This window comes from Oncorhynchus gorbuscha, linkage group LG21, assembly GCF_021184085.1.
Source record: "Oncorhynchus gorbuscha isolate QuinsamMale2020 ecotype Even-year linkage group LG21, OgorEven_v1.0, whole genome shotgun sequence".
Lineage (NCBI taxonomy): Eukaryota > Metazoa > Chordata > Actinopteri > Salmoniformes > Salmonidae > Oncorhynchus > Oncorhynchus gorbuscha.
This window is the reverse complement of record NC_060193.1, coordinates 43227274-43252631: the sequence shown is the minus strand read 5'-3', so window position 1 is coordinate 43252631 and position 25358 is coordinate 43227274. Positions and strand designations below refer to the sequence as shown.

The 25358-nt window shown below is 49.0% G+C and overlaps 1 protein-coding gene across 1 annotated transcript in view; it reads left to right on the top strand.

Moving 5' to 3' along the window:
* The window catches only part of LOC124008692 (alpha-1,6-mannosylglycoprotein 6-beta-N-acetylglucosaminyltransferase A-like), a 140563-nt gene that overhangs the window by 98905 nt on the left and 16300 nt on the right, over positions 1-25358 (top strand). Inside the window, exon 12 of the mRNA XM_046320197.1 lies at positions 1286-1435. Within this exon, the coding sequence (XP_046176153.1) occupies positions 1286-1435 (150 nt within the window). The remainder of the gene's footprint in view (positions 1-1285; positions 1436-25358) is intronic.

The following is a 25358-nucleotide window of genomic DNA, read 5'->3' as shown; positions in this document are numbered from 1 at the left end:
GGCAGCAATGGCTTGATAATGAGTGGTGCCAGCGTAGTTTGCCACTACCCGAGCACACCTGGTGGCAGCTTGGAAGGATGTACGTACGTGGGCGAGAGGAAAGCTGCTGTTCCTGTCACTTCCTCCTAGTTTCAGTTTAATCGGCGCCGCTGCCCGCAAGCCTGCCATTAGGGGTTCGGCCGGGGAGGATGCTTGATCAAACTGGTTATCCCCTCCCGCTGTCTGCTGTCGCCTGTGTCCTATCCTTCACGACTGCATTTTTTTCTTTCTATGAGCAGGGGAAAATGTACCTTAGGACTAGTTTCGGAATGTTCTCCATTCAAACGTTTAGGTGTGACCGCTCAGGAAATTGTTGCAAACATTAAGCCTACCGTTATAATCAAGCTTTCTCAAACCGAATGAACAAATCTCTTATTTGACATTGTATTTTGTTGTTGTTTTTTTACTATATATTGCCGCCAACCCAAAGAATGTCCATGATTACAGTTTTGATCATGAGAATGAAGTGATCTTTCATCTCTCAGTGGATACTAGTTTCCATCATTCTCCCTGAAACGTATATCTGCGTCCCCTTTTTTCCTCTAAGGCATGGTGCGCTACTTTTGACCAGAGCCCTAAGCGCCCTAGTCAAAAGGAGTGCACTTTATAGGGAATAGGGTGCCATTTGGGACGAGAGCTCTCTGTGCATCTTCCTTTGTTTGCGAGAGAGATCATGTTGATCCAACAGTACACTCTCTCCGTTTGTTTTGCTCGAAAGTGTTTTTGAGTCGCCGCACTCCAGCGAGGAGCCATCTCTTATCAGCAATGAGCTCCTTGCCGGACATCATTTCCTGTGATTTCCAGTTTGAGGGAGGACTCTTTAATTATTATAAGCCTGTACCTGAACCTTTTGCGATGTCTTTTATATTCAGTTATGGCTGTTATTTAATCCGAATCATTTTAAGGAGACGGTAATAAGACATTATAAGGGACCATGCGAGTCTTACAATGCATTATAACCTCATCGTAATGCATCACCTGTCGGCATTTTAAGTGCTACCAGATATTGTTTTCATGTTGTCTATGTGTCATCAACGTTTAAAAGAGTACACTGCAGATTAGAGGCAGAGGTCCCGGACACAATAATAATGTACTACATTGTGTCCTTTAACCCTGTTTTGAGAATCTCAACATAGAGATCTATAATGAGGCCAGGTTATGTACTGTGTACAATACACAGTGTGGACTACAGTATCTACAGTGGTAGGGTCTCACTGACTGGTGGTTTTCTTCCTGTGTGCTTCAGGACAAGAAGACCTACCTAGACATCATCCACACCTACACGGAGGTGCACGCCACCGTGCACGGTACCAGCACTGTGCACTTGCCCAGCTACGTGAGAAACTACGGCATCCTGAGCGGCCGGGACCTGCAGTTCCTCCTCAGGGAGACCAAGGTGAGAGACACACACACACACACACACACACACACACACACACACACACACACACACACACACACACACACACACACACACACACACACACACACACACACACACACACATATATACACACACATATATACAATACACACGGGGACACACACACCAGAGTTGAAGAATCCTGCCCTAGAGAGAGGAACCACACGTGCTTCGCTGTAGGACTCGGAGGGCATAGTTACCAAGTCATTACTAAGAGCGACAGGATTGTTCATTAAAAAAAAGCCTTGGTTCCTGATAAGATGAGATCGAAGAAAGACTTTATTAATCCCCGATGGGAAGTTGGTTTGTCAGAGGGCATGTTGTCCGGTCCTCTGGCAGTCTCTATGGGGGTGCCACAGGGTTCAATTCTCGGGCCGACTCTTTTCTCTGTATATATCAATGATGTTGCTCTTGCTGCGGGCGATTCCCTGATCCACCTCTACGCAGACGACACCATTGTATACACTTTCGGCCCGTCATTGGACATTGTGCTATCTAACCTCCAATCGAGCTTCAATGCCATACAACACTCCTTCCGTGGCCTCCAACTGCTCTTAAACGCTAGTAAAACCAAATGCATGCTTTTCAACCGATCGCTGCCTGCACCCGCATGCCCGACTAGCATCACCACACTGGATGGTTCCGACCTTGAATATGTGGACACCTATTAGTACCTAGGTGTCTGGCTAGACTGCAAACTCTCCTTCCAGACCCATATCAAACATCTCCAATCGAAAATCAAATCAAGAATCGGCTTTCTATTCCGCAACAAAGCCTCCTTCACTCACGCTGCCAAGCTTACCCTAGTAAAACTGACTATCCTACCGATCCTCGACTTCGGCGATGTCATCTACAAAATTGCTTCCAACACTCTACTCAGCAAACTGGATGCAGTTTATCACAGTGCCATCCGTTTTGTCACTAAAGCACCTTATACTACCCACCACTGCGACTTGTATGCTCTAGTCGGCTGGCCCTCGCTACATATTCGTCGCCAGACCCACTGGCTTCAGGTCATCTACAAGGCCATGCTAGGCAAAGCTCCGCCTTATCTCAGCTCACTGGTCACGATGGCAACACCCATCCGTAGCACGCGCTCCAGCAGGTGTATCTCATTGATCATCCCTAAAGCCAACACCTCATTCGGCCGCCTTTCATTCCAGTACTCTGCTGCCTGTGACTGGAACGAATTGCAAAAATCGCTGAAGTTGGAGACTTTTATCTCCCTCACCAACTTCAAACATCAGCTAGCTGAGCAGCTAACTGATCGCTGCAGCTGTACATAATCTATTGGTAAATAGCACACACATTTTCACCTACCTCATCCCCACAGTTTTTATTTATTTACTTTTCTGCTCTTTTGCACACCAATATCTCTACCTGTACATGATCATCTGATCATTTATCACTCCAGTGTTAATCTGCAATATTGTAATTATTCGCCCACCTCCTCATGCCTTTTGCACACATTGTATATAGACTCCCCTTTTTTTCTCTGTGTTATTGACTTGTTAATTGTTTACTCCATGTGTAACTCTGTGTTGTCTGTTCACACTGCTATGCTTTATCTTGGCCAGGTCGCAGTTGCAAATGAGAACCTGTTCTCAACTAGCCTACCTGGTTAAATAAAGGTGAAATAAAATAAAAAATTAAGAAATAAAAGTCAACAGCATGTACACACAGTCACGAAAAAAAAACACAACAATCAACAGCATGTACACACAGTCACGGAAAAAAACACAACAATCAACAGCATGTACACACAGTCACGGACAAAAAACACAACAATCAACAGCATGTACACACAGTCACGGAAAAAAACCACAACAATCAACAGCATGTACACACAGTCACGAAAAAACCCACAACAATCAACAGCATGTACACACAGTCACGGGAAAAAACCCACAACAATCAACAGCATGTACACACAGTCACGGGGAAAAAACACAACAATCAACAGCATGTACACACAGTCATGGGAAAAAACACAACAATCAACAGCATGTACACACAGTCACGAGGAAAAAACACAACAATCAACAGCATGTACACACAGTCACGGGAAAAACACAACAATCAACAGCATGTACACACAGACACAAAAACACAGCAATCAACAGCATGTACACACAGACACAAAAACACAGCAATCAACAGCATGTACACACAGACACAAAAACACAGCAATCAACAGCATGTACACAGACACACAAAAAACACAACAATCAACAGCATGTACACAGTAACACAAAAAACACAACAATCAACAGCATGTACACAGTCACACAAAAAACACAACAATCAACAATAAGTAGTAAAAACAAAAGTCCTAAAGTTGAAGTCGGAGCAGTTTGCTCATAATAGCAGTCAGCTGAACACCGCAGAATGTTCTAATACACACACACACACACACACACACACACACACACACACACACACACACACACACACACACACACACACACACACACACACACACACACACACACACACACACACACACTGTGTTTGTTGGGAGTGCGACACCCCCTGTGACTTCACTATGCTTCCCAGTGAATGGATGGTTTATGATTTTACACCGTGTCAAGGCGAGGGTCAGGATCTCTCAGCACTTCATCATTAGTCATAGTGATTTCTGTGTGTATTGCTGAGTGCCTCAGCAGGGCCATATGCTAGCCAGGAACTCCGTTCATGTCATGCCCAGGCCTGCCACTGATCTTGACACAATGCTACTGCTCAAGGTTCACTTCTGAAGCACCTCCAACCTGTTTTCTAGCCACGCAACTCGTCCCCGGTCTGTTTGTACTGTACAGCCCAACAATCCTCTGAAGCTGCAACCAAACTGCCTGTTCTCAATCCACACAACTGGTCTGTTTGTGCTGTAGAGCAAACTCATATGGTGGTGCACACAGACAGATCTGGGGCCAGGCTATACCTGTCCTAAATAGTCTGAAAAGAGGCTGTCAGAAGAAACTGTGGAAATCCGGAAATCAAACCAGCAAGCGTCAACCTTGAAAAGAGAGAGTTATCAGAGAGCTTTGGAAGGAGATGGAGAGGGTGGGGGAGATCTTTGGAAGGAGAGAGAGAGGGTGGAGGAGATCTTTGGAAAAAGAGAGAGAGAGAGAGAGAGAGAGAGGGTGGAGGAGATCTTTGGAAGGAGATGGAGAGAGGGTGGAGGAGATCTTTGGAAGGAGATGGAGAGAGGGTGGAGGAGATCTTTGGAAGGAGATGGAGAGAGGGTGGAGGAGATCTTTGGAAGGAGATGGAGAGAGGGTGGAGGAGATCTTTGGAAGGAGATGGAGAGAGGGTGGAGGAGATCTTTGGAAGGAGATGGAGAGAGGGTGGAGGAGATCTTTGGAAGGAGAGAGAGAGTGGAGGAGATCTTTGGAAGGAGATGGAGAGAGTGGAGGAGATCTTTGGAAGGAGATGGAGAGAGTGGACGTGATCTTTGGAAGGAGATGGAGAGAGTGGACGTGATCTTTGGAAGGAGATGGAGAGAGTGGACGTGATCTTTGGAAGGAGATTGAGATGTTTGGAAGGAGAGAGAGGGTGGAGGAGATCTTTGGAAGGAGAGAGAGAGGGTGGATGAGATCTTTGGAAGGAGAGAGAGAGAGTGGATGAGATCTTTGGAGGGAGAGAGAGAGAGTGGAGGAGATCTTTGGAAGGAGATGGAGAGGGTGGAGGAGGTCTTTGGAAGGAGATGGAGAGAGGGTGGAGGAGATCTTTGGAAGGGGAGAGATGGTGGAGGAGATCTTTGGAAGGGGAGAGAGGGTGGAGGAGATCTTTGGAAGGGGAGAGAGGGTGGAGGAGATATTTGGAAGGAAGGGGAGAGAGGGTGGAGGAGATATTTGGAAGGAGATGGAGAGAGGGTGGAGGAGATATTTGGAAGGAGATGGAGAGAGGGTGGAGGAGATATTTGGAAGGAGATGGAGAGAGGGTGGAGGAGATATTTGGAAGGAGATGGAGAGAGGGTGGAGGAGATCTTTGGAAGGAGATGGAGAGAGGGTGGAGGAGATCTTTGGAAGGAGATGGAGAGAGGGTGGAGGAGATATTTGGAAGGGGAGAGAGGGTGGAGGAGATATTTGGAAGGAGGGAGAGAGGGTGGGGGAGATATTTGGAAGGAGATGGAGAGAGGGTGGAGGAGATATTTGGAAGGAGATGGAGAGAGGGTGGAGGAGATCTTTGGAAGGAGATGGAGAGAGGGTGGAGGAGATATTTGGAAGGAGATGGAGAGAGGGTGGAGGAGATCTTTGGAAGGAGATGGAGAGAGGGTGGAGGAGATCTTTGGAAGGAGATGGAGAGAGGGTGGAGGAGATATTTGGAAGGAGATGGAGAGAGGGTGGAGGAGATATTTGGAAGGGGAGAGAGGGTGGGGGAGATATTTGGAAGGAGATGGAGAGAGGGTGGAGGAGATATTTGGAAGGAGATGGAGAGAGGGTGGAGGAGATCTTTGGAAGGAGATGGAGAGAGGGTGGAGGAGATCTTTGGAAGGAGATGGAGAGAGGGTGGAGGAGATCTTTGGAAGGGGAGAGATGGCGGAGGAGATATTTGGAAGGAGATGGAGAGAGGGTGGAGGAGATATTTTGAAGGAGATGGAGAGAGGGTGGAGGAGATATTTGGAAGGAGATGGAGAGAGGGTGGAGGAGATATTTGGAAGGAGATGGAGAGAGTGGAGGAGATCTTTGGAAGGAGAGAGAGAGGGAGAGAGGATGAGATCTTTGGAAGAAGAGAGAGAGGGTGGAGGAAATTTGTAAGGAGAGGGAGAGGGTGGAGGAGATGGAAAGAGTGGAGGAGATCTTTAGAAGGAGAGAGAGAGTGGAGATCTTTGGATGCAGATGGAGAGAGTGGAGGAGATCTTTGGAAGGAGATGGAGAGAGTGGAGGAGATCTTTGGAAGGAGAGAGAGAGGGTGGAGGAGAAGATCTTTGGAAGGATATAGAGAGAGTGGAGGAGATCTTTGGAAGGAGATGGGGAGAGTGGAGGACATCTTTGGAAGGAGTTGGAGAGAGTGGATGAGATCTTTGGAAGGAGAGAGAGAGAGTGGATGAGGTCTTTGGAGGGAGAGAGACTGAGTGGAGGAGATCTTTGGAAGGAGAGAGAGAGAGTGGAGGAGATCTTTGGAAGGAGAGAGAGTGGATGAGGTCTTTGGAGGGAGAGAGACTGAGTGGAGGAGATCTTTGGAAGGAGAGAGAGAGAGTGGAGGAGATCTTTGGAATGAGATGGAGAGAGAGAGAGTGGAGGAGATCTTTGGAATGAGATGGAGAGAGTGGAGGAGATCTTTGGAAGAAGAGAGAGAGAGGGTGGAGGAGATCTTTGGGAGGAGAGAGAGGGTGGAGGACATCTTTGGAAGGAGTTGGAGAGAGTGGAGGAGATCTTTGGAAGGAGAGCGAGAGAGTGGAGGAGATCTTTGGAAGGAGATGGAGAGAGTGGAGGAGATCTTTGGAAGGAGAGAGAGAGAGTGGATGAGGTCTTTGGAGGGAGAGAGACAGAGTGGAGGAGATCTTTGGAGGGAGAGAGAGAGAGTGGAGGAGATCTTTGGAGGGAGAGAGAGAGAGTGGAGGAGATCTTTGGAAGGAGAGAGAGAGTGGAGGAGATCTTTGGAATGAGATGGAGAAAGTGGAGATCTTTGGAAGAAGAGAGAGAGAGGGTGGAGGAGATCTTTGGAAGGAGAGAGAGGGTGGAGGAGATATTTGGAAGGAGATGGAGAGAGGGTGGAGGAGATATTTGGAAGGAGATGGAGAGAGGGTGGAGGAGATCTTTGGAAGGAGATGGAGAGAGGGTGGAGGAGATCTTTGGAAGGAGATGGAGAGAGGGTGGAGGAGATATTTGGAAGGGATGGAGAGAGGGTGGAGGAGATATTTGGAAGGGGAGAGAGGAGATATTTGGAAGGGGAGAGAGGGGGGGAGATATTTGGAAGGGGAGAGAGGGTGGGGAGATATTTGGAAGGAGATGGAGAGAGGGTGGAGGAGATCTTTGGAAGGAGATGGAGAGAGGGTGGAGGAGATCTTTGGAAGGAGATGGAGAGAGGGTGGAGGAGATCTTTGGAGGAGGAGATGGAGGAGAGAAGAGGGTGGAGGAGATATTTGGAAGGGGTGAGAGGGTGGAGGAGATATTTGGAAGGGGAGAGAGGGTGGGGGAGATATTTGGAAGGAGATGGAGAGAGGGTGGAGGAGATATTTGGAAGGAGATGGAGAGAGGGTGGAGGAGATCTTTGGAAGGAGATGGAGAGAGGGTGGAGGAGATCTTTGGAAGGAGATGGAGAGAGGGTGGAGGAGATCTTTGGAAGGGAGAGATGGTGGAGGAGATATTTGGAAGGAGATGGAGAGAGGGTGGAGAGATTTGAAGGAGATGGAGAGAGGGTGGAGGAGATATTTGGAAGGAGAGGAGATCTTTGGAGGAGGGTGGAGGAGATATTTGGAAGGAGATGGAGAGAGTGGAGGAGATCTTTGGAAGGAGAGAGAGAGGGAGAGAGGATGAGATCTTTGGAAGAAGAGAGAGAGGGTGGAGGAAATTTGTAAGGAGAGGGAGAGGGTGGAGGAGATGGAAAGAGTGGAGGAGATCTTTAGAAGGAGAGAGAGAGTGGAGATCTTTGGATGCAGATGGAGAGAGTGGAGGAGATCTTTGGAAGGAGATGGAGAGAGTGGAGGAGATCTTTGGAAGGAGAGAGAGAGGGTGGAGGAGAAGATCTTTGGAAGGATATGGAGAGAGTGGAGGAGATCTTTGGAAGGAGATGGAGAGAGTGGAGGACATCTTTGGAAGGAGTTGGAGAGAGTGGAGGAGATCTTTGGAAGGAGAGAGAGAGTGGAGGAGATCTTTGGAATGAGATGGAGAAAGTGGAGATCTTTGGAAGAAGAGAGAGAGAGGGTGGAGGAGATCTTTGGAAGGAGAGAGAGGGTAGAGGACATCTTTGAGAAGGAGAGAGAGAGAGGGTGGAGGAGATCTTTGGAAGGAGATGGAGAGAGGGTGGAGGAGATCTTTGGAAGGAGATGGAGAGAGTGGAGATCTTTGGATGGAGCAGATGGAGGGAGATCTTTGGATGAGATCTTTGGAAGGAGATGGAGATCTTTGGAAGGAGAGGGAGAGAGTGGAAGAGATCTTTGGAAGGAGATGGAGAGAGTGGAGGAGATCTTTGGAAGGAGATGGAAAGAGAGGAGATCTTTGGAAGGAGAGGGAGAGAGTGGAGGACATCTTTGGAAGGGGAGGGAGGGGGAGGAGGATATCTTTGGAAGGAGATGGAGAGAAGTGGAGGAGATCTTTGGAAGGAGTTTGAGAGAGTGGAGGAGATCTTTGGAAGGAGATGGAGAGAGAGTGAGAGGATAAGGTCTTTGGAGGGAGAGAGACTGAGTGGAGGAGATCTTTGGAAGGAGAGAGAGAGAGTGGAGGAGATCTTTGGAAGAAGAGAGAGAGGGTGGAGGAAATATTTGTAAGGAGAGAGAGAGGGTGGAGGAGATGGAAAGAGTGGAGGAGATTTTGGAAGGAGATGGAGATAGTGGAGGAGATCTTTGGAAGGAGAGAGGAGAGAGAGAGTGGAGATCTTTGGATGAGATGGAGAGAGTGGAGGAGATCTTTGAAAGGAGATGGAAAGAGTGGAGGAGATCTTTGGAAGGAGATGGAAAGAGTGGAGGAGGTCTTTGGAAGGAGAGAGTGGAGGAAATCGTTGGAAGGAGAGAGAGAGGGTGGAGGAGATTTTTGGAAGGAGATTGAGATAGTGGAGGAGATCTTTGGAAGGAGATGGAGAGAGGTGGAGGAGATCTTTGGAAGGAGAGAGAGAGGGTGGAGGAGATCTTTGGAAGGAGAGGGAGAGTGGAGGAGACCTTTAGAAGGAGAGAGAGAGAGTGGACTAGATCTTTGGAAGGAGATGGAGATCTTTGGAAGGAGAGAGGGTGGAGGAGATCTTTGGATGGAGAGAGAGAGGGTGGAGGAGATCTTTGGAAAGAGATGGAGAGAGTGGAGGACATCTTTGGAATGGGAGGGAGGGGGAGGAGGATATCTTTGGAAGGAGATGGAGAGAGTGGAGGAGATCTGGAAGGAGATGGAGAGAGTGGGAAGGAGTTGGAGAGAGTGGAGGAGATCTTTGGAAGGAGAGAGAGAGAGTGGATGAGGTCTTTGGAGGGAGAGAGACTGAGTGGAGGAGATCTTTGGAAGGAGAGAGAGAGAGTGGAGGAGATCTTTGGAAGGAGAGAGAGTGGATGAGGTCTTTGGAGGGAGAGAGACTGAGTGGAGGAGATCTTTGGAAGGAGAGAGAGAGAGTGGAGGAGATCTTTGGAATGAGATGGAGAGAGAGAGAGTGGAGGAGATCTTTGGAATGAGATGGAGAGAGTGGAGGAGATCTTTGGAAGAAGAGAGAGAGAGGGTGGAGGAGATCTTTGGGAGGAGAGAGAGGGTGGAGGACATCTTTGGAAGGAGTTGGAGAGAGTGGAGGAGATCTTTGGAAGGAGAGCGAGAGAGTGGAGGAGATCTTTGGAAGGAGATGGAGAGAGTGGAGGAGATCTTTGGAAGGAGAGAGAGAGAGTGGATGAAGTCTTTGGAGGGAGAGAGACAGAGTGGAGGAGATCTTTGGAGGGGAGAGAGAGAGTGGAGGAGATCTTTGGAGGGAGAGAGAGAGAGTGGAGGAGATCTTTGGAAGGAGAGAGAGAGTGGAGGAGATCTTTGGAATGAGATGGAGAAAGTGGAGATCTTTGGAAGAAGAGAGAGAGAGGGTGGAGGAGATCTTTGGAAGGAGAGAGAGGGTGGAGGACATCTTTGGAAGGGGAGAGAGAGAGAGTGGAGGAGATCTTTGGAAGAGAGAGAGAGAGGGTGGAGGACATCTTTGGAAGGGGAGAGAGAGGGTGGAGGAGATCTTTGGAAGGAGATGGAGAGAGTGGAGATCTTTGGAAGCAGATGGAGGGAGTGGATGAGATCTTTGGAAGGAGATGGAGATCTTTGGAAGGAGAGGGAGAGAGTGGAAGAGATCGTTGGAAGGAGATGGAGAGAGTGGAGGAGATCTTTGGAAGGAGATGGAAAGAGTGGAGGAGATCTTTGGAAGGAGAGGGAGAGAGTGGAGGACATCTTTGGAAGGGGAGGGAGGGGGAGGAGGATATCTTTGGAAGGAGATGGAGAGAGTGGAGGAGATCTTTGGAAGGAGTTTGAGAGAGTGGAGGAGATCTTTGGAAGGAGAGAGAGAGAGTGGATGAGGTCTTTGGAGGGAGAGAGACTGAGTGGAGGAGATCTTTGGAAGGAGAGAGAGAGAGTGGAGGAGATCTTTGGAAGAAGAGAGAGAGGGTGGAGGAAATATTTGTAAGGAGAGAGAGAGGGTGGAGGAGATGGAAAGAGTGGAGGAGATTTTTGGAAGGAGATGGAGATAGTGGAGGAGATCTTTAGAAGGAGAGAGAGAGTGGAGATCTTTGGATGCAGATGGAGAGAGTGGAGGAGATCTTTGAAAGGAGATGGAAAGAGTGGAGGAGATCTTTGGAAGGAGATGGAAAGAGTGGAGGAGGTCTTTGGAAGGAGAGAGTGGAGGAGATCGTTGGAACAAGAGAGAGAGGGTGGAGGAGATTTTTGGAAGGAGATTGAGATAGTGGAGGAGATCTTTGGAAGGAGAGAGAGAGAGTGGAGATCTTTGGAAGGAGAGAGAGGGTGGAGGAGATCTTTGGAAGGAGAGGGAGAGTGGAGGAGACCTTTAGAAGGAGAGAGAGAGAGTGGACTAGATCTTTGGAAGGAGATGGAGATCTTTGGAAGGAGAGAGGGTGGAGGAGATCTTTGGATGGAGAGAGAGAGGGTGGAGGAGATCTTTGGAAAGAGATGGAGAGAGTGGAGGACATCTTTGGAATGGGAGGGAGGGGGAGGAGGATATCTTTGGAAGGAGATGGAGAGAGTGGAGGAGATCTTTGGAAGGAGTTGGAGAGAGTGGAGGAGATCTTTGGAAGGAGAGAGAGAGAGTGGATGAGGTCTTTGGAGAGAGAGAGACTGAGTGGAGGAGATCTTTGGAAGGAGAGAGAGAGAGTGGAGGAGATCTTTGGAAGGAGAGAGAGTGGATGAGGTCTTTGGAGGGAGAGAGACTGAGTGGAGGAGATCTTTGGAAGGAGAGAGAGAGAGTGGAGGAGATCTTTGGAATGAGATGGAGAGAGAGAGAGTGGAGGAGATCTTTGGAATGAGATGGAGAGAGTGGAGGAGATCTTTGGAAGAAGAGAGAGAGAGGGTGGAGGAGATCTTTGGGAGGAGAGAGAGGGTGGAGGACATCTTTGGAAGGAGTTGGAGAGAGTGGAGGAGATCTTTGGAAGGAGAGCGAGAGAGTGGAGGAGATCTTTGGAAGGAGATGGAGAGAGTGGAGGAGATCTTTGGAAGGAGAGAGAGAGAGTGGATGAAGTCTTTGGAGGGAGAGAGACAGAGTGGAGGAGATCTTTGGAGGGAGAGAGAGAGAGTGGAGGAGATCTTTGGAGGGAGAGAGAGAGAGTGGAGGAGATCTTTGGAAGGAGAGAGAGAGTGGAGGAGATCTTTGGAATGAGATGGAGAAAGTGGAGATCTTTGGAAGAAGAGAGAGAGAGGGTGGAGGAGATCTTTGGAAGGAGAGAGAGGGTGGAGGACATCTTTGGAAGGGGAGAGAGAGAGGGTAGAGGAGATCTTTGGAAGGAGAGAGAGAGAGGGTGGAGGACATCTTTGGAAGGGGAGAGAGAGGGTGGAGGAGATCTTTGGAAGGAGATGGAGAGAGTGGAGATCTTTGGAAGCAGATGGAGGGAGTGGATGAGATCTTTGGAAGGAGATGGAGATCTTTGGAAGGAGAGGGAGAGAGTGGAAGAGATCGTTGGAAGGAGATGGAGAGAGTGGAGGAGATCTTTGGAAGGAGATGGAAAGAGTGGAGGAGATCTTTGGAAGGAGAGGGAGAGAGTGGAGGACATCTTTGAAGGAGGGAGGGGGAGGAGGATATCTTTGGAAGGAGATGGAGAGAGTGGAGGAGATCTTTGGAAGGAGTTTGAGAGAGTGGAGGAGATCTTTGGAAGGAGAGAGAGAGAGTGGATGAGGTCTTTGGAGGGAGAGAGACTGAGTGGACAGATCTTTGGAAGGAGAGAGAGAGAGTGGAGGAGATCTTTGGAAGAAGAGAGAGAGGGTGGAGGAAATATTTGTAAGGAGAGAGAGAGGGTGGAGGAGATGGAAAGAGTGGAGGAGATTTTTGGAAGGAGATGGAGATAGTGGAGGAGATCTTTAGAAGGAGAGAGAGAGTGGAGATCTTTGGATGCAGATGGAGAGAGTGGAGGAGATCTTTGAAAGGAGATGGAAAGAGTGGAGGAGATCTTTGGAAGGAGATGGAAAGAGTGGAGGAGGTCTTTGGAAGGAGAGAGTGGAGGAGATCGTTGGAACAAGAGAGAGAGGGTGGAGGAGATTTTTGGAAGGAGATTGAGATAGTGGAGGAGATCTTTGGAAGAGAGAGAGAGTGGAGATCTTTGGAAGGAGAGAGAGGGTGGAGGAGATCTTTGGAAGGAGAGGGAGAGTGGAGGAGACCTTTAGAAGGAGAGAGAGTGTGGACTAGATCTTTGGAAGGAGATGGAGATCTTTGGAAGGAGAGAGGGTGGAGGAGATCTTTGGATGGAGAGAGAGAGGGTGGAGGAGATCTTTGGAAAGAGATGGAGAGAGTGGAGGACATCTTTGGAATGGGAGGGAGGGGGAGGAGGATATCTTTGGAAGGAGATGGAGAGAGTGGAGGAGATCTTTGGAAGGAGTTGGAGAGAGTGGAGGAGATCTTTGGAAGGAGAGAGAGAGAGTGGATGAGGTCTTTGGAGGGAGAGAGACTGAGTGGAGGAGATCTTTGGAAGGAGAGAGAGAGAGTGGAGGAGATCTTTGGAAGAAGAGAGAGAGGGTGGAGGAAATATTTGTAAGGAGAGAGAGATGGTGGAGGAGATGGAAAGAGTGGAGGAGATTTTTGGAAGGAGATGGAGATAGTGGAGGAGATCTTTAGAAGGAGAGAGAGAGTGGAGATCTTTGGATGCAGATGGAGAGAGTGGAGGAGATCTTTGGAAGGAGATGGAGAGATCTTTGGAGGAGATCTTTGAAAGAGGGTGGAGGAGATCTTTGGAAAGATGGAGATGGGAGAGTGGAGGAGAGATCTTTGAAAGGAGATGGAAAGAGTGGAGGAGATCTTTGAAGGAGATGGAAAGAGTGGAGGAGATCTTTGGAAGGAGATGGAGATTTTGGAAGGAGATTGAGATAGTGGAGGAGATCTTTGGAAGGAGAGGGAGAGAGTGGAGGAGATCTTTGGAAGGAGAGAGAGAGGGTGGATGAGATCTTTGGAAGGAGAGGGAGAGAGTGGAGAAGATCGTTGGAAGAAGAGAGAGAGGGTGGAGGAGATTTTTGGAAGGAGATTGAGATAGTGGAGGAGATCTTTGGAAGGAGAGAGAGAGAGAGTGGAGATCTTTGGAAGCAGATGGAGGGAGTGGATGAGATCTTTGGAAGGAGATGGAGATCTTTGGAGGAGATCTTTGGAAGGAGAGAGAGAGAGTGGAGGAGATCTTTGGAATGAGATGGAGAAAGTGGAGATCTTTGGAAGAAGAGAGAGAGAGGGTGGAGGAGATCTTTGGAAGGAGAGAGAGGGTGGAGGACATCTTTGGAAGGGGAGAGAGAGAGGGTAGAGGAGATCTTTGGAAGGAGAGAGAGAGGGGGTGGAGGACATCTTTGGAAGGGGAGAGAGAGGGTGGAGGAGATCTTTGGAAGGAGATGGAGAGAGTGGAGGAGATCTTTGAAAGGAGATGGAGAGAGTGGAGGAGATCTTTGAAAGGAGATGGAAAGAGTGGAGGAGATCTTTGGAAGGAGATGGAAAGAGTGGAGGAGATCTTTGGAAGGAGAGAGTGGAGGAGATCGTTGGAAGAAGAGAGAGAGGGTGGAGGAGATTTTTGGAAGGAGATTGAGATAGTGGAGGAGATCTTTGGAAGAGAGAGAGAGAGTGGAGATCTTTGGAAGGAGAGAGAGAGTGGAGGAGATCTTTGGAAGGAGAGGGAGAGTGGAGGAGACCTTTAGAAAGGAGAGAGAGAGTGGACTAGATCTTTGGAAGGAGATGGAGATCTTTGGAAGGAGAGAGGGTGGAGGAGATCTTTGGATGGAGAGAGAGAGGGTGGAGGAGATCTTTGGAAAGAGATGGAGAGAGTGGAGAAGATCTTTGGAAGGAGAGAGAGAGAGTGGACTAGATCTTTGGAAGGAGATGGAGATCTTTGGAAGAAGAGAGAGAGGGTGGAGGAAATATTTGTAAGGGAGAGAGAGGGTGGAGGAGATGGAAAGAGTGGAGGAGATTTTGGAAGGAGATGGAGATAGTGGAGGAGATCTTTAGAAGGAGAGAGAGAGTGGAGATATTTGGATGCAGATGGAGAGAGTGGAGGAGATCTTTGGAAGGAGATGGAGAGAGTGGAGGAGATCTTTGGAAGGAGAGAGAGAGGGTGGAGGAGAAGATCTTTGGAAGGATATGGAGAGAGTGGAGGAGATCTTTGGAAGGAGATGGAGAGAGTGGAGGACATCTTTGGAAGGGGAGGGAGGGGAGGAGGATATCTTTGGAAGGAGATGGAGAGAGTGGAGGAGATCTTTGGAAGGAGTTGGAGAGAGTGGAGGAGATCTTTGGAAGGAGAGAGAGAGAGTGGATGAGGTCTTTTGAGGGAGAGAGACTGAGTGGAGGAGATCTTTGGAAGGAGAGAGAGAGTGGAGGAGATCTTTGGAAGAGAGAGAGAGGGTGGAGGAGAAGATCTTTGGAAGGATATGGAGAGAGTGGAGGAGATCTTTGGAAGGAGATGGAGAGAGTGGAGGACATCTTTGGAAGGGGAGGGAGGGGGAGGAGGATATCTTTGGAAGGAGATGGAGAGAGTGGAGGAGATCTTTGGAAGGAGTTGGAGAGAGTGGAGGAGATCTTTGGAAGGAGAGAGAGAGAGTGGATGAGGTCTTTGGAGGGAGAGAGACTGAGTGGAGGAGATCTTTGGAAGGAGAGAGAGTGGAGGAGATCTTTGGAAGAAGAGAGAGTGGATGAGGTCTTTGGAGGGAGAGAGACTGAGTGGAGGAGATCTTTGGAAGGAGAGAGAGAGAGTGGAGGAGATCTTTGGAAGAAGAGAGAGAGAGAGAGAGGGTGGAGGAGATCTTTGGAAGGAGATGGAGAGAGGGTGGAGGAGATCTTTGGAAGGAGATGGAGAGAGGGTGGAGGAGATCTTTGGAAGGAGATGGAGAGAGGGTGGAGGAGATATTTGGAAGGGGTGAGAGGGTGGAGGAGATATTTGGAAGGGGAGAGAGGGTGGGGGAGATATTTGGAAGGAGATGGAGAGAGGGTGGAGGAGATATTTGGAAGGAGATGGAGAGAGGGTGGAGGAGATCTTTGGAAGGAGATGGAGAGAGGGTGGAGGAGATATTTGGAAGGAGATGGAGAGAGGGTGGAGGAGATCTTTGGAAGGAGATGGAGAGAGGGTGGAGGAGATCTTTGGAAGGAGATGGAGAGAGGGTGGAGGAGATATTTGGAAGGTGAGAGAGGGTGGAGGAGATATTTGGAAGGGGAGAGAGGGTGGGGGAGATATTTGGAAGGAGATGGAGAGAGGGTGGAGGAGATATTTGGAAGGAGATGGAGAGAGGGTGGAGGAGATCTTTGGAAGGAGATGGAGAGAGGGTGGAGGAGATCTTTGGAAGGAGATGGAGAGAGGGTGGAGGAGATCTTTGGAAGGGGAGAGATGGCGGAGGAGATATTTGGAAGGAGATGGAGAGAGGGTGGAGGAGATATTTTGAAGGAGATGGAGAGAGGGTGGAGGAGATATTTGGAAGGAGATGGAGAGAGGGTGGAGGAGATATTTGGAAGGAGATGGAGAGAGTGGAGGAGATCTTTGGAAGGAGAGAGAGAGGGAGAGAGGATGAGATCTTTGGAAGAAGAGAGAGAGGGTGGAGGAAATTTGTAAGGAGAGGGAGAGGGTGGAGGAGATGGAAAGAGTGGAGGAGATCTTTAGAAGGAGAGAGAGAGTGGAGATCTTTGGATGCAGATGGAGAGAGTGGAGGAGATCTTTGGAAGGAGAGAGAGAGGGTGGAGGAGAAGATCTTTGGAAGGATATGGAGAGAGTGGAGGAGATCTTTGGAAGGAGATGGAGAGAGTGGAGGACATCTTTGGAAGGAGTTGGAGAGAGTGGATGAGATCTTTGGAAGGAGAGAGAGAGAGTGGATGAGGTCTTTGGAGGGAGAGAGACTGAGTGGAGGAGATCTTTGGAAGGAGAGAGAGAGAGTGGAGGAGATCTTTGGAAGGAGAGAGAGTGGATGAGGTCTTTGGAGGGAGAGAGACTGAGTGGAGGAGATCTTTGGAAGGAGAGAGAGAGAGTGGAGGAGATCTTTGGAATGAGATGGAGAGAGAGAGAGTGGAGGAGATCTTTGGAATGAGATGGAGAGAGTGGAGGAGATCTTTGGAAGAAGAGAGAGAGAGGGTGGAGGAGATCTTTGGGAGGAGAGAGAGGGTGGAGGACATCTTTGGAAGGAGTTGGAGAGAGTGGAGGAGATCTTTGGAAGGAGAGCGAGAAGGAGTGGGAGGAGATCTTTGGAAGGAGATGGAGAGAGTGGAGGAGATCTTTGGAAGGAGAGAGAGAGAGTGGATGAAGTCTTTTGGAGAGAGGGAGAGAGACAGGTGGAGGAGATCTTTGGAGGAGAGAGAGAGAGTGGAGGAGATCTTTGGAGGAGAGAGAGAGAGTGGAGGAGATCTTTGGAAGGAGAGAGAGAGTGGAGGAGATCTTTGGAATGAGATGGAGAAAGTGGAGATCTTTGGAAGAAGAGAGAGAGAGGGTGGAGGAGATCTTTGGAAGGAGAGAGAGGGTGGAGGACATCTTTGGAAGGGGAGAGAGAGAGGGTAGAGGAGATCTTTGGAAGGAGAGAGAGAGAGGGTGGAGGACATCTTTGGAAGGGGAGAGAGAGGGTGGAGGAGATCTTTGGAAGGAGATGGAGAGAGTGGAGATCTTTGGAAGCAGATGGAGGGAGTGGATGAGATCTTTGGAAGGAGATGGAGATCTTTGGAAGGAGAGGGAGAGAGTGGAAGAGATCGTTGGAAGGAGATGGAGAGAGTGGAGGAGATCTTTGGAAGGAGATGGAAAGAGTGGAGGAGATCTTTGGAAGGAGAGGGAGAGAGTGGAGGACATCTTTGGAAGGGGAGGGAGGGGGAGGAGGATATCTTTGGAAGGAGATGGAGAGAGTGGAGGAGATCTTTGGAAGGAGTTTGAGAGAGTGGAGGAGATCTTTGGAAGAGAGGAGAGAGAGTGGATGAGGTCTTTGGAGGGAGAGAGACTGAGTGGAGGAGATCTTTGGAAGGAGAGAGAGAGAGTGGAGGAGATCTTTGGAAGAAGAGAGAGAGGGTGGAGGAAATATTTGTAAGGAGAGAGAGAGGGTGGAGGAGATGGAAAGAGTGGAGGAGATTTTTGGAAGGAGATGGAGATAGTGGAGGAGATCTTTAGAAGGAGAGAGAGAGTGGAGATCTTTGGATGCAGATGGAGAGAGTGGAGGAGATCTTTGAAAGGAGATGGAAAGAGTGGAGGAGATCTTTGGAAGGAGATGGAAAGAGTGGAGGAGGTCTTTGGAAGGAGAGAGTGGAGGAGATCGTTGGAAGAAGAGAGAGAGGGTGGAGGAGATTTTTGGAAGGAGATTGAGATAGTGGAGGAGATCTTTGGAAGGAGAGAGAGAGAGTGGAGATCTTTGGAAGGAGAGAGAGGGTGGAGGAGATCTTTGGAAGGAGAGGGAGAGTGGAGGAGACCTTTAGAAGGAGAGAGAGAGAGTGGACTAGATCTTTGGAAGGAGATGGAGATCTTTGGAAGGAGAGAGGGTGGAGGAGATCTTTGGATGGAGAGAGAGAGGGTGGAGGAGATCTTTGGAAAGAGATGGAGAGAGTGGAGGACATCTTTGGAATGGGAGGGAGGGGGAGGAGGATATCTTTGGAAGGAGATGGAGAGAGTGGAGGAGATCTTTGGAAGGAGTTGGAGAGAGTGGAGGAGATCTTTGGAAGGAGAGAGAGAGAGTGGATGAGGTCTTTGGAGGGAGAGAGACTGAGTGGAGGAGATCTTTGGAAGGAGAGAGAGAGAGTGGAGGAGATCTTTGGAAGAAGAGAGAGAGGGTGGAGGAAATATTTGTAAGGAGAGAGAGATGGTGGAGGAGATGGAAAGAGTGGAGGAGATTTTTGGAAGGAGATGGAGATAGTGGAGGAGATCTTTAGAAGGAGAGAGAGAGTGGAGATCTTTGGATGCAGATGGAGAGAGTGGAGGAGATCTTTGGAAGGAGATGGAGAGAGTGGAGGAGATCTTTGAAAGGAGATGGAAAGAGTGGAGGAGATCTTTGAAAGGAGATGGAAAGAGTGGAGGAGATCTTTGGAAGGAGAGGGAGAGAGTGGAGGAGATCGTTGGAAGGAGAGAGAGAGGGTGGATGAGATCTTTGGAAGGAGAGGGAGAGAGTGGAGGAGATCGTTGGAAGAAGAGAGAGAGGGTGGAGGAGATTTTTGGAAGGAGATTGAGATAGTGGAGGAGATCTTTGGAAGGAGAGAGAGAGAGAGTGGAGATCTTTGGAAGCAGATGGAGGGAGTGGATGAGATCTTTGGAAGGAGATGGAGATCTTTGGAGGAGATCTTTGGAAGGAGAGAGAGAGTGGAGGAGATCTTTGGAATGAGATGGAGAAAGTGGAGATCTTTGGAAGAAGAGAGAGAGAGGGTGGAGGAGATCTTTGGAAGGAGAGAGAGGGTGGAGGACATCTTTGGAAGGGGAGAGAGAGAGGGTAGAGGAGATCTTTGGAAGGAGAGAGAGAGGGGGTGGAGGACATCTTTGGAAGGGGAGAGAGAGGGTGGAGGAGATCTTTGGAAGGAGATGGAGAGAGTGGAGGAGATCTTTGAAAGGAGATGGAAAGAGTGGAGGAGATCTTTGGAAGGAGATTGAAAGAGTGGAGGAGATCTTTGGAAGGAGAGAGTGGAGGAGATCGTTGGAAGAAGAGAGAGAGGGTGGAGGAGATTTTTGGAAGGAGATTGAGATAGTGGAGGAGATCTTTGGAAGGAGAGAGAGAGAGTGGAGATCTTTGGAAGGAGAGAGAGAGTGGAGGAGATCTTTGGAAGGAGAGGGAGAGTGGAGGAGACCTTTAGAAGGAGAGAGAGAGAGTGGACTAGATCTTTGGAAGGAGATGGAGATCTTTGGAAGGAGAGAGGGTGGAGGAGATCTTTGGATGGAGAGAGAGAGGGTGGAGGAGATCTTTGGAAAGAGATGGAGAGAGTGGAGGAGATCTTTGGAAGGAGAGAGAGAGAGTGGACTAGATCTTTGGAAGGAGATGGAGATCTTTGGAAGAAGAGAGAGAGGGTGGAGGAAATATTTGTAAGGAGAGAGAGAGGGTGGAGGAGATGGAAAGAGTGGAGGAGATTTTTGGAAGGAGATGGAGATAGTGGAGGAGATCTTTAGAAGGAGAGAGAGAGTGGAGATATTTGGATGCAGATGGAGAGAGTGGAGGAGATCTTTGGAAGGAGATGGAGAGAGTGGAGGAGATCTTTGGAAGGAGAGAGAGAGGGTGGAGGAGAAGATCTTTGGAAGGATATGGAGAGAGTGGAGGAGATCTTTGGAAGGAGATGGAGAGAGTGGAGGACATCTTTGGAAGGGGAGGGAGGGGGAGGAGGATATCTTTGGAAGGAGATGGAGAGAGTGGAGGAGATCTTTGGAAGGAGTTGGAGAGAGTGGAGGAGATCTTTGGAAGGAGAGAGAGAGAGTGGATGAGGTCTTTTGAGGGAGAGAGACTGAGTGGAGGAGATCTTTGGAAGGAGAGAGAGAGAGTGGAGGAGATCTTTGGAAGAAGAGAGAGAGGGTGGAGGAGAAGATCTTTGGAAGGATATGGAGAGAGTGGAGGAGATCTTTGGAAGGAGATGGAGAGAGTGGAGGACATCTTTGGAAGGGGGGAGGGGGGAGGAGGATATCTTTGGAAGGAGATGGAGAGAGTGGAGGAGATCTTTGGAAGGAGTTGGAGAGAGTGGAGGAGATCTTTGGAAGGAGAGAGAGAGAGTGGATGAGGTCTTTGGAGGGAGAGAGACTGAGTGGAGGAGATCTTTGGAAGGAGAGAGAGAGAGTGGAGGAGATCTTTGGAAGAAGAGAGAGAGGGTGGAGGAAATATTTGTAAGGAGAGAGAGAGAGGTGGAGGAGAGGAAGAGTGGAGGAGATTTTTGGAAGGAGATGGAGGAGTGGAGGAGATCTTTGGAAGGAGATGGAGAGAGTGGAGGAGATATTTGAAGATGCAGATGGAGAGAGTGGAGGAGATCTTTGGAAGGAGATGGAGAGAGTGGAGGAGATCTTTGAAAGGAGATGGAAAGAGTGGAGGAGATCTTTGGAAGGAGATGGAAAGAGTGGAGGAGATCTTTGGAAGGAGAGGGAGAGAGTGGAGGAGATCGTTGGAAGGAGAGAGAGAGGGTGGATGAGATCTTTGGAAGGAGAGGGAGAGAGTGGAGGAGATCGTTGGAAGAAGAGAGAGAGAGTGGACTAGATCTTTGGAAGGAGATGGAGATCTTTGGAAGAAGAGAGAGGGTGGAGGAGATCTTTGGATGGAGAGAGAGAGGGTGGAGGAGATCTTTGGAAAGAGATGGAGAGAGTGGAGGAGATCTTTGGAAGGAGAGAGAGAGAGTGGACTAGATCTTTGGAAGGAGATGGAGATCTTTGAAGAAGAGAGAGAGGGTGGAGGAAATATTTGGAAGGAGAGAGAGAGGGTGGAGGAGATGGAAAGAGTGGAGGAGATTTTTGGAAGGAGATGGAGATAGTGGAGGAGATCTTTAGAAGGAGAGGAGAGTGGAGATATTTGGATGCAGATGGAGAGAGTGGAGGAGATCTTTGGAAGGAGATGGAGAGAGTGGAGGAGATCTTTGGAAGGAGAGAGAGAGGGTGGAGGAGAAGATCTTTGAAGGATATGGAGAGAGTGGAGGAGATCTTTGGAAGGAGATGGAGAGAGTGGAGGACATCTTTGGAAGGGGAGGGAGGGGGAGGAGGATATCTTTGGAAGGAGATGGAGAGAGTGGAGGAGATCTTTGGAAGGAGTTGGAGAGAGTGGAGGAGATCTTTGGAAGGAGAGAGAGAGAGTGGATGAGGTCTTTTGAGGGAGAGAGACTGAGTGGAGGAGATCTTTGGAAGGAGAGAGAGAGAGTGGAGGAGATCTTTGGAAGAAGAGAGAGAGGGTGGAGGAGAAGATCTTTGGAAGGATATGGAGAGAGTGGAGGAGATCTTTGGAAGGAGATGGAGAGAGTGGAGGACATCTTTGGAAGGGGAGGGAGGGGGAGGAGGATATCTTTGGAAGGAGATGGAGAGAGTGGAGGAGATCTTTGGAAGGAGTTGGAGAGAGTGGAGGAGATCTTTGGAAGGAGAGAGAGAGAGTGGATGAGGTCTTTGGAGGGAGAGAGACTGAGTGGAGGAGATCTTTGGAAGGAGAGAGAGAGAGTGGAGGAGATCTTTGGAAGAAGAGAGAGAGGGTGGAGGAAATATTTGTAAGGAGAGAGAGAGGGTGGAGGAGATGGAAAGAGTGGAGGAGTTTTTTAGAAGGAGATGGAGATAGTGGAGGAGATCTTTAGAAGGAGAGAGAGAGTGGAGATATTTGCATGCAGATGGAGAGAGTGGAGGAGATCTTTGGAAGGAGATGGAGAGAGTGGAGGAGATCTTTGAAAGGAGATGGAAAGAGTGGAGGAGATCTTTGGAAGGAGATGGAAAGAGTGGAGGAGATCTTTGGAAGGAGAGGGAGAGAGTGGAGGAGATCGTTGGAAGGAGAGAGAGAGGGTGGATGAGATCTTTGGAAGGAGAGGGAGAGAGTGGAGGAGATCGTTGGAAGAAGAGAGAGATAGTGGAGGAGATCTTTGGAAGGAGAGAGAGAGAGTGGAGATCTTTGGAAGCAGATGGAGGGAGTGGATGAGATCTTTGGAAGGAGATGGAGATCTTTGGAGGAGATCTTTGGAAGGAGAGAGAGAGTGGAGGAGATCTTTGGAATGAGATGGAGAAAGTGGAGATCTTTGGAAGGAGAGAGAGGGTGGAGGAGATCTTTGGAAGGAGAGAGAGGGTGGAGGACATCTTTGGAAGGGAGAGAGAGAGGAGATCTTTGGAAGGGGAGAGGGTAGAGGAGATCTTTGGAAGGAGAGAGAGAGAGGGTGGAGGACATCTTTGGAGTGGGGGAGGAGGGTGGGAGGAGAAGGGTGGAGGAGATCTTTGGAAGGAGATGGAGAGAGTGGAGGAGATCTTTGAAAGGAGATGGAAAGAGTGGAGGAGATCTTTGGAAGGAGAGAGTGGAGGAGATCGTTGGAAGAAGAGAGAGAGGGTGGAGGAGATTTTTGGAAGGAGATTGAGATAGTGGAGGAGATCTTTGGAAGGAGAGAGAGAGAGGGTGGAGGACATCTTTGTAAGGGGAGAGAGAGGGTGGAGGAGATCTTTGGAAGGAGAGAGGGAGTGGATGAGATCTTTGGAAGGAGAGGGAGAGTGGAGGAGACCTTTAGAAGGAGAGAGAGAGAGTGGACTAGATCTTTGGAAGGAGATGGAGATCTTTGGAAGGAGAGAGGGTGGAGGAGATCTTTGGATGGAGAGAGAGAGGGTGGAGGAGATCTTTGGAAAGAGATGGAGAGAGTGGAGGAGATCTTTGGAAGAGAGAGAGAGAGTGGACTAGATCTTTGGAAGGAGATGGAGATCTTTGGAAGAAGAGGAGAGGGTGGAAGGAAATATTTGTAAGGAGAGAGAGAGGGTGGAGGAGATGGAAAGAGTGGAGGAGATTTTTGGAAGGAGATGGAGATAGTGGAGGAGATCTTTAGAAGGAGAGAGAGAGTGGAGATATTTGGATGCAGATGGAGAGAGTGGAGGAGATCTTTGGAAGGAGATGGAGAGAGTGGAGGAGATCTTTGGAAGGAGAGAGAGAGGGTGGAGGAGAAGATCTTTGGAAGGATATGGAGAGAGTGGAGGAGATCTTTGGAAGGAGATGGAGAGAGTGGAGGACATCTTTGGAAGGGGAGGGAGGGGGAGGAGGATATCTTTGGAAGGAGATGGAGAGAGTGGAGGAGATCTTTGGAAGGAGTTGGAGAGAGTGGAGGAGATCTTTGGAAGGAGAGAGAGAGAGTGGATGAGGTCTTTTGAGGGAGAGAGACTGAGTGGAGGAGATCTTTGGAAGGAGAGAGAGAGAGTGGAGGAGATCTTTGGAAGAAGAGAGAGAGGGTGGAGGAGAAGATCTTTGGAAGGATATGGAGAGAGTGGAGGAGATCTTTGGAAGGAGATGGAGAGAGTGGAGGACATCTTTGGAAGGGGAGGGAGGGGGAGGAGGATATCTTTGGAAGGAGATGGAGAGAGTGGAGGAGATCTTTGGAAGGAGTTGGAGAGAGTGGAGGAGATCTTTGGAAGGAGAGAGAGAGAGTGGATGAGGTCTTTGGAGGGAGAGAGACTGAGTGGAGGAGATCTTTGGAAGGAGAGAGAGAGTGGAGGAGATCTTTGGAAGAAGAGAGAGAGGGTGGAGGAAATATTTGTAAGGGAGAGAGAGGGTGGAGGAGATGGAAAGAGTGGAGGAGTTTTTAGAAGGAGATGGAGATAGTGGAGGAGATCTTTAGAAGGAGAGAGAGAGTGGAGATATTTGGATGCAGATGGAGAGAGTGGAGGAGATCTTTGGAAGGAGATGGAGAGAGTGGAGGAGATCTTTGAAAGGAGATGGAAAGAGTGGAGGAGATCTTTGGAAGGAGATGGAAAGAGTGGAGGAGATCTTTGGAAGGAGAGGGAGAGAGTGGAGGAGATCGTTGGAAGGAGAGAGAGAGGGTGGATGAGATCTTTGGAAGGAGAGGGAGAGAGTGGAGGAGATCGTTGGAAGAAGAGAGAGAGGGTGGAGGAGATTTTTGGAAGGAGATTGAGATAGTGGAGGAGATCTTTGGAAGGAGAGAGAGAGAGTGGAGATCTTTGGAAGCAGATGGAGGGAGTGGATGAGATCTTTGGAAGGAGATGGAGATCTTTGGAGGAGATCTTTGGAAGGAGAGAGAGAGTGGAGGAGATCTTTGGAATGAGATGGAGAAAGTGGAGATCTTTGGAAGGAGAGAGAGGGTGGAGGAGATCTTTGGAAGGAGAGAGAGGGTGGAGGACATCTTTGGAAGGGGAGAGAGAGAGGGTAGAGGAGATCTTTGGAAGGAGAGAGAGAGAGGGTGGAGGACATCTTTGGAAGGGGAGAGAGAGGGTGGAGGAGATCTTTGGAAGGAGATGGAGAGAGTGGAGGAGATCTTTGAAAGGAGATGGAAAGAGTGGAGGAGATCTTTGGAAGGAGATGGAAAGAGTGGAGGAGATCTTTGGAAGGAGAGAGTGGAGGAGATCGTTGGAAGAAGAGAGAGAGGGTGGAGGAGATTTTTGGAAGGAGATTGAGATAGTGGAGGAGATCTTTGGAAGGAGAGAGAGAGAGTGGAGATCTTTGGAAGCAGATTGAGGGAGTGGATGAGATCTTTGGAAGGAGATGGAGATCTTTGGAGGAGATCTTTGGAAGGAGAGAGAGAGTGGAGGAGATCTTTGGAATGAGATGGAGAAAGTGGAGGAGATCTTTGGAAGGAGAGGGAGAGAGTGGAGGAGATCGTTGGAAGGAGAGAGAGAGGGTGGAGGAGATCTTTGGAAGGAGAGGGAGAGAGTGGAGGAGATCGTTGGAAGAAGAGAGAGAGGGTGGAGGAGATTTTTGGAAGGAGATTGAGATAGTGGAGGAGATCTTTGGAAGGAGAGAGAGAGAGGGTGGAGGACATCTTTGTAAGGGGAGAGAGAGGGTGGAGGAGATCTTTGGAAGGAGATGGAGATCTTTGGAAGGAGAGAGGGAGTGGATGAGATCTTTGGAAGGAGAGAGAGAGATTGGAGGAGATCTTTGGAAGGAGATAGAGAGAGTGGAGGAGATCTTTGGAATGAGATGGAGAGAGTGGAGATCTTTGGAAGGAGAGAGAGAGAGGGTGGAGGACATCTTTGTAA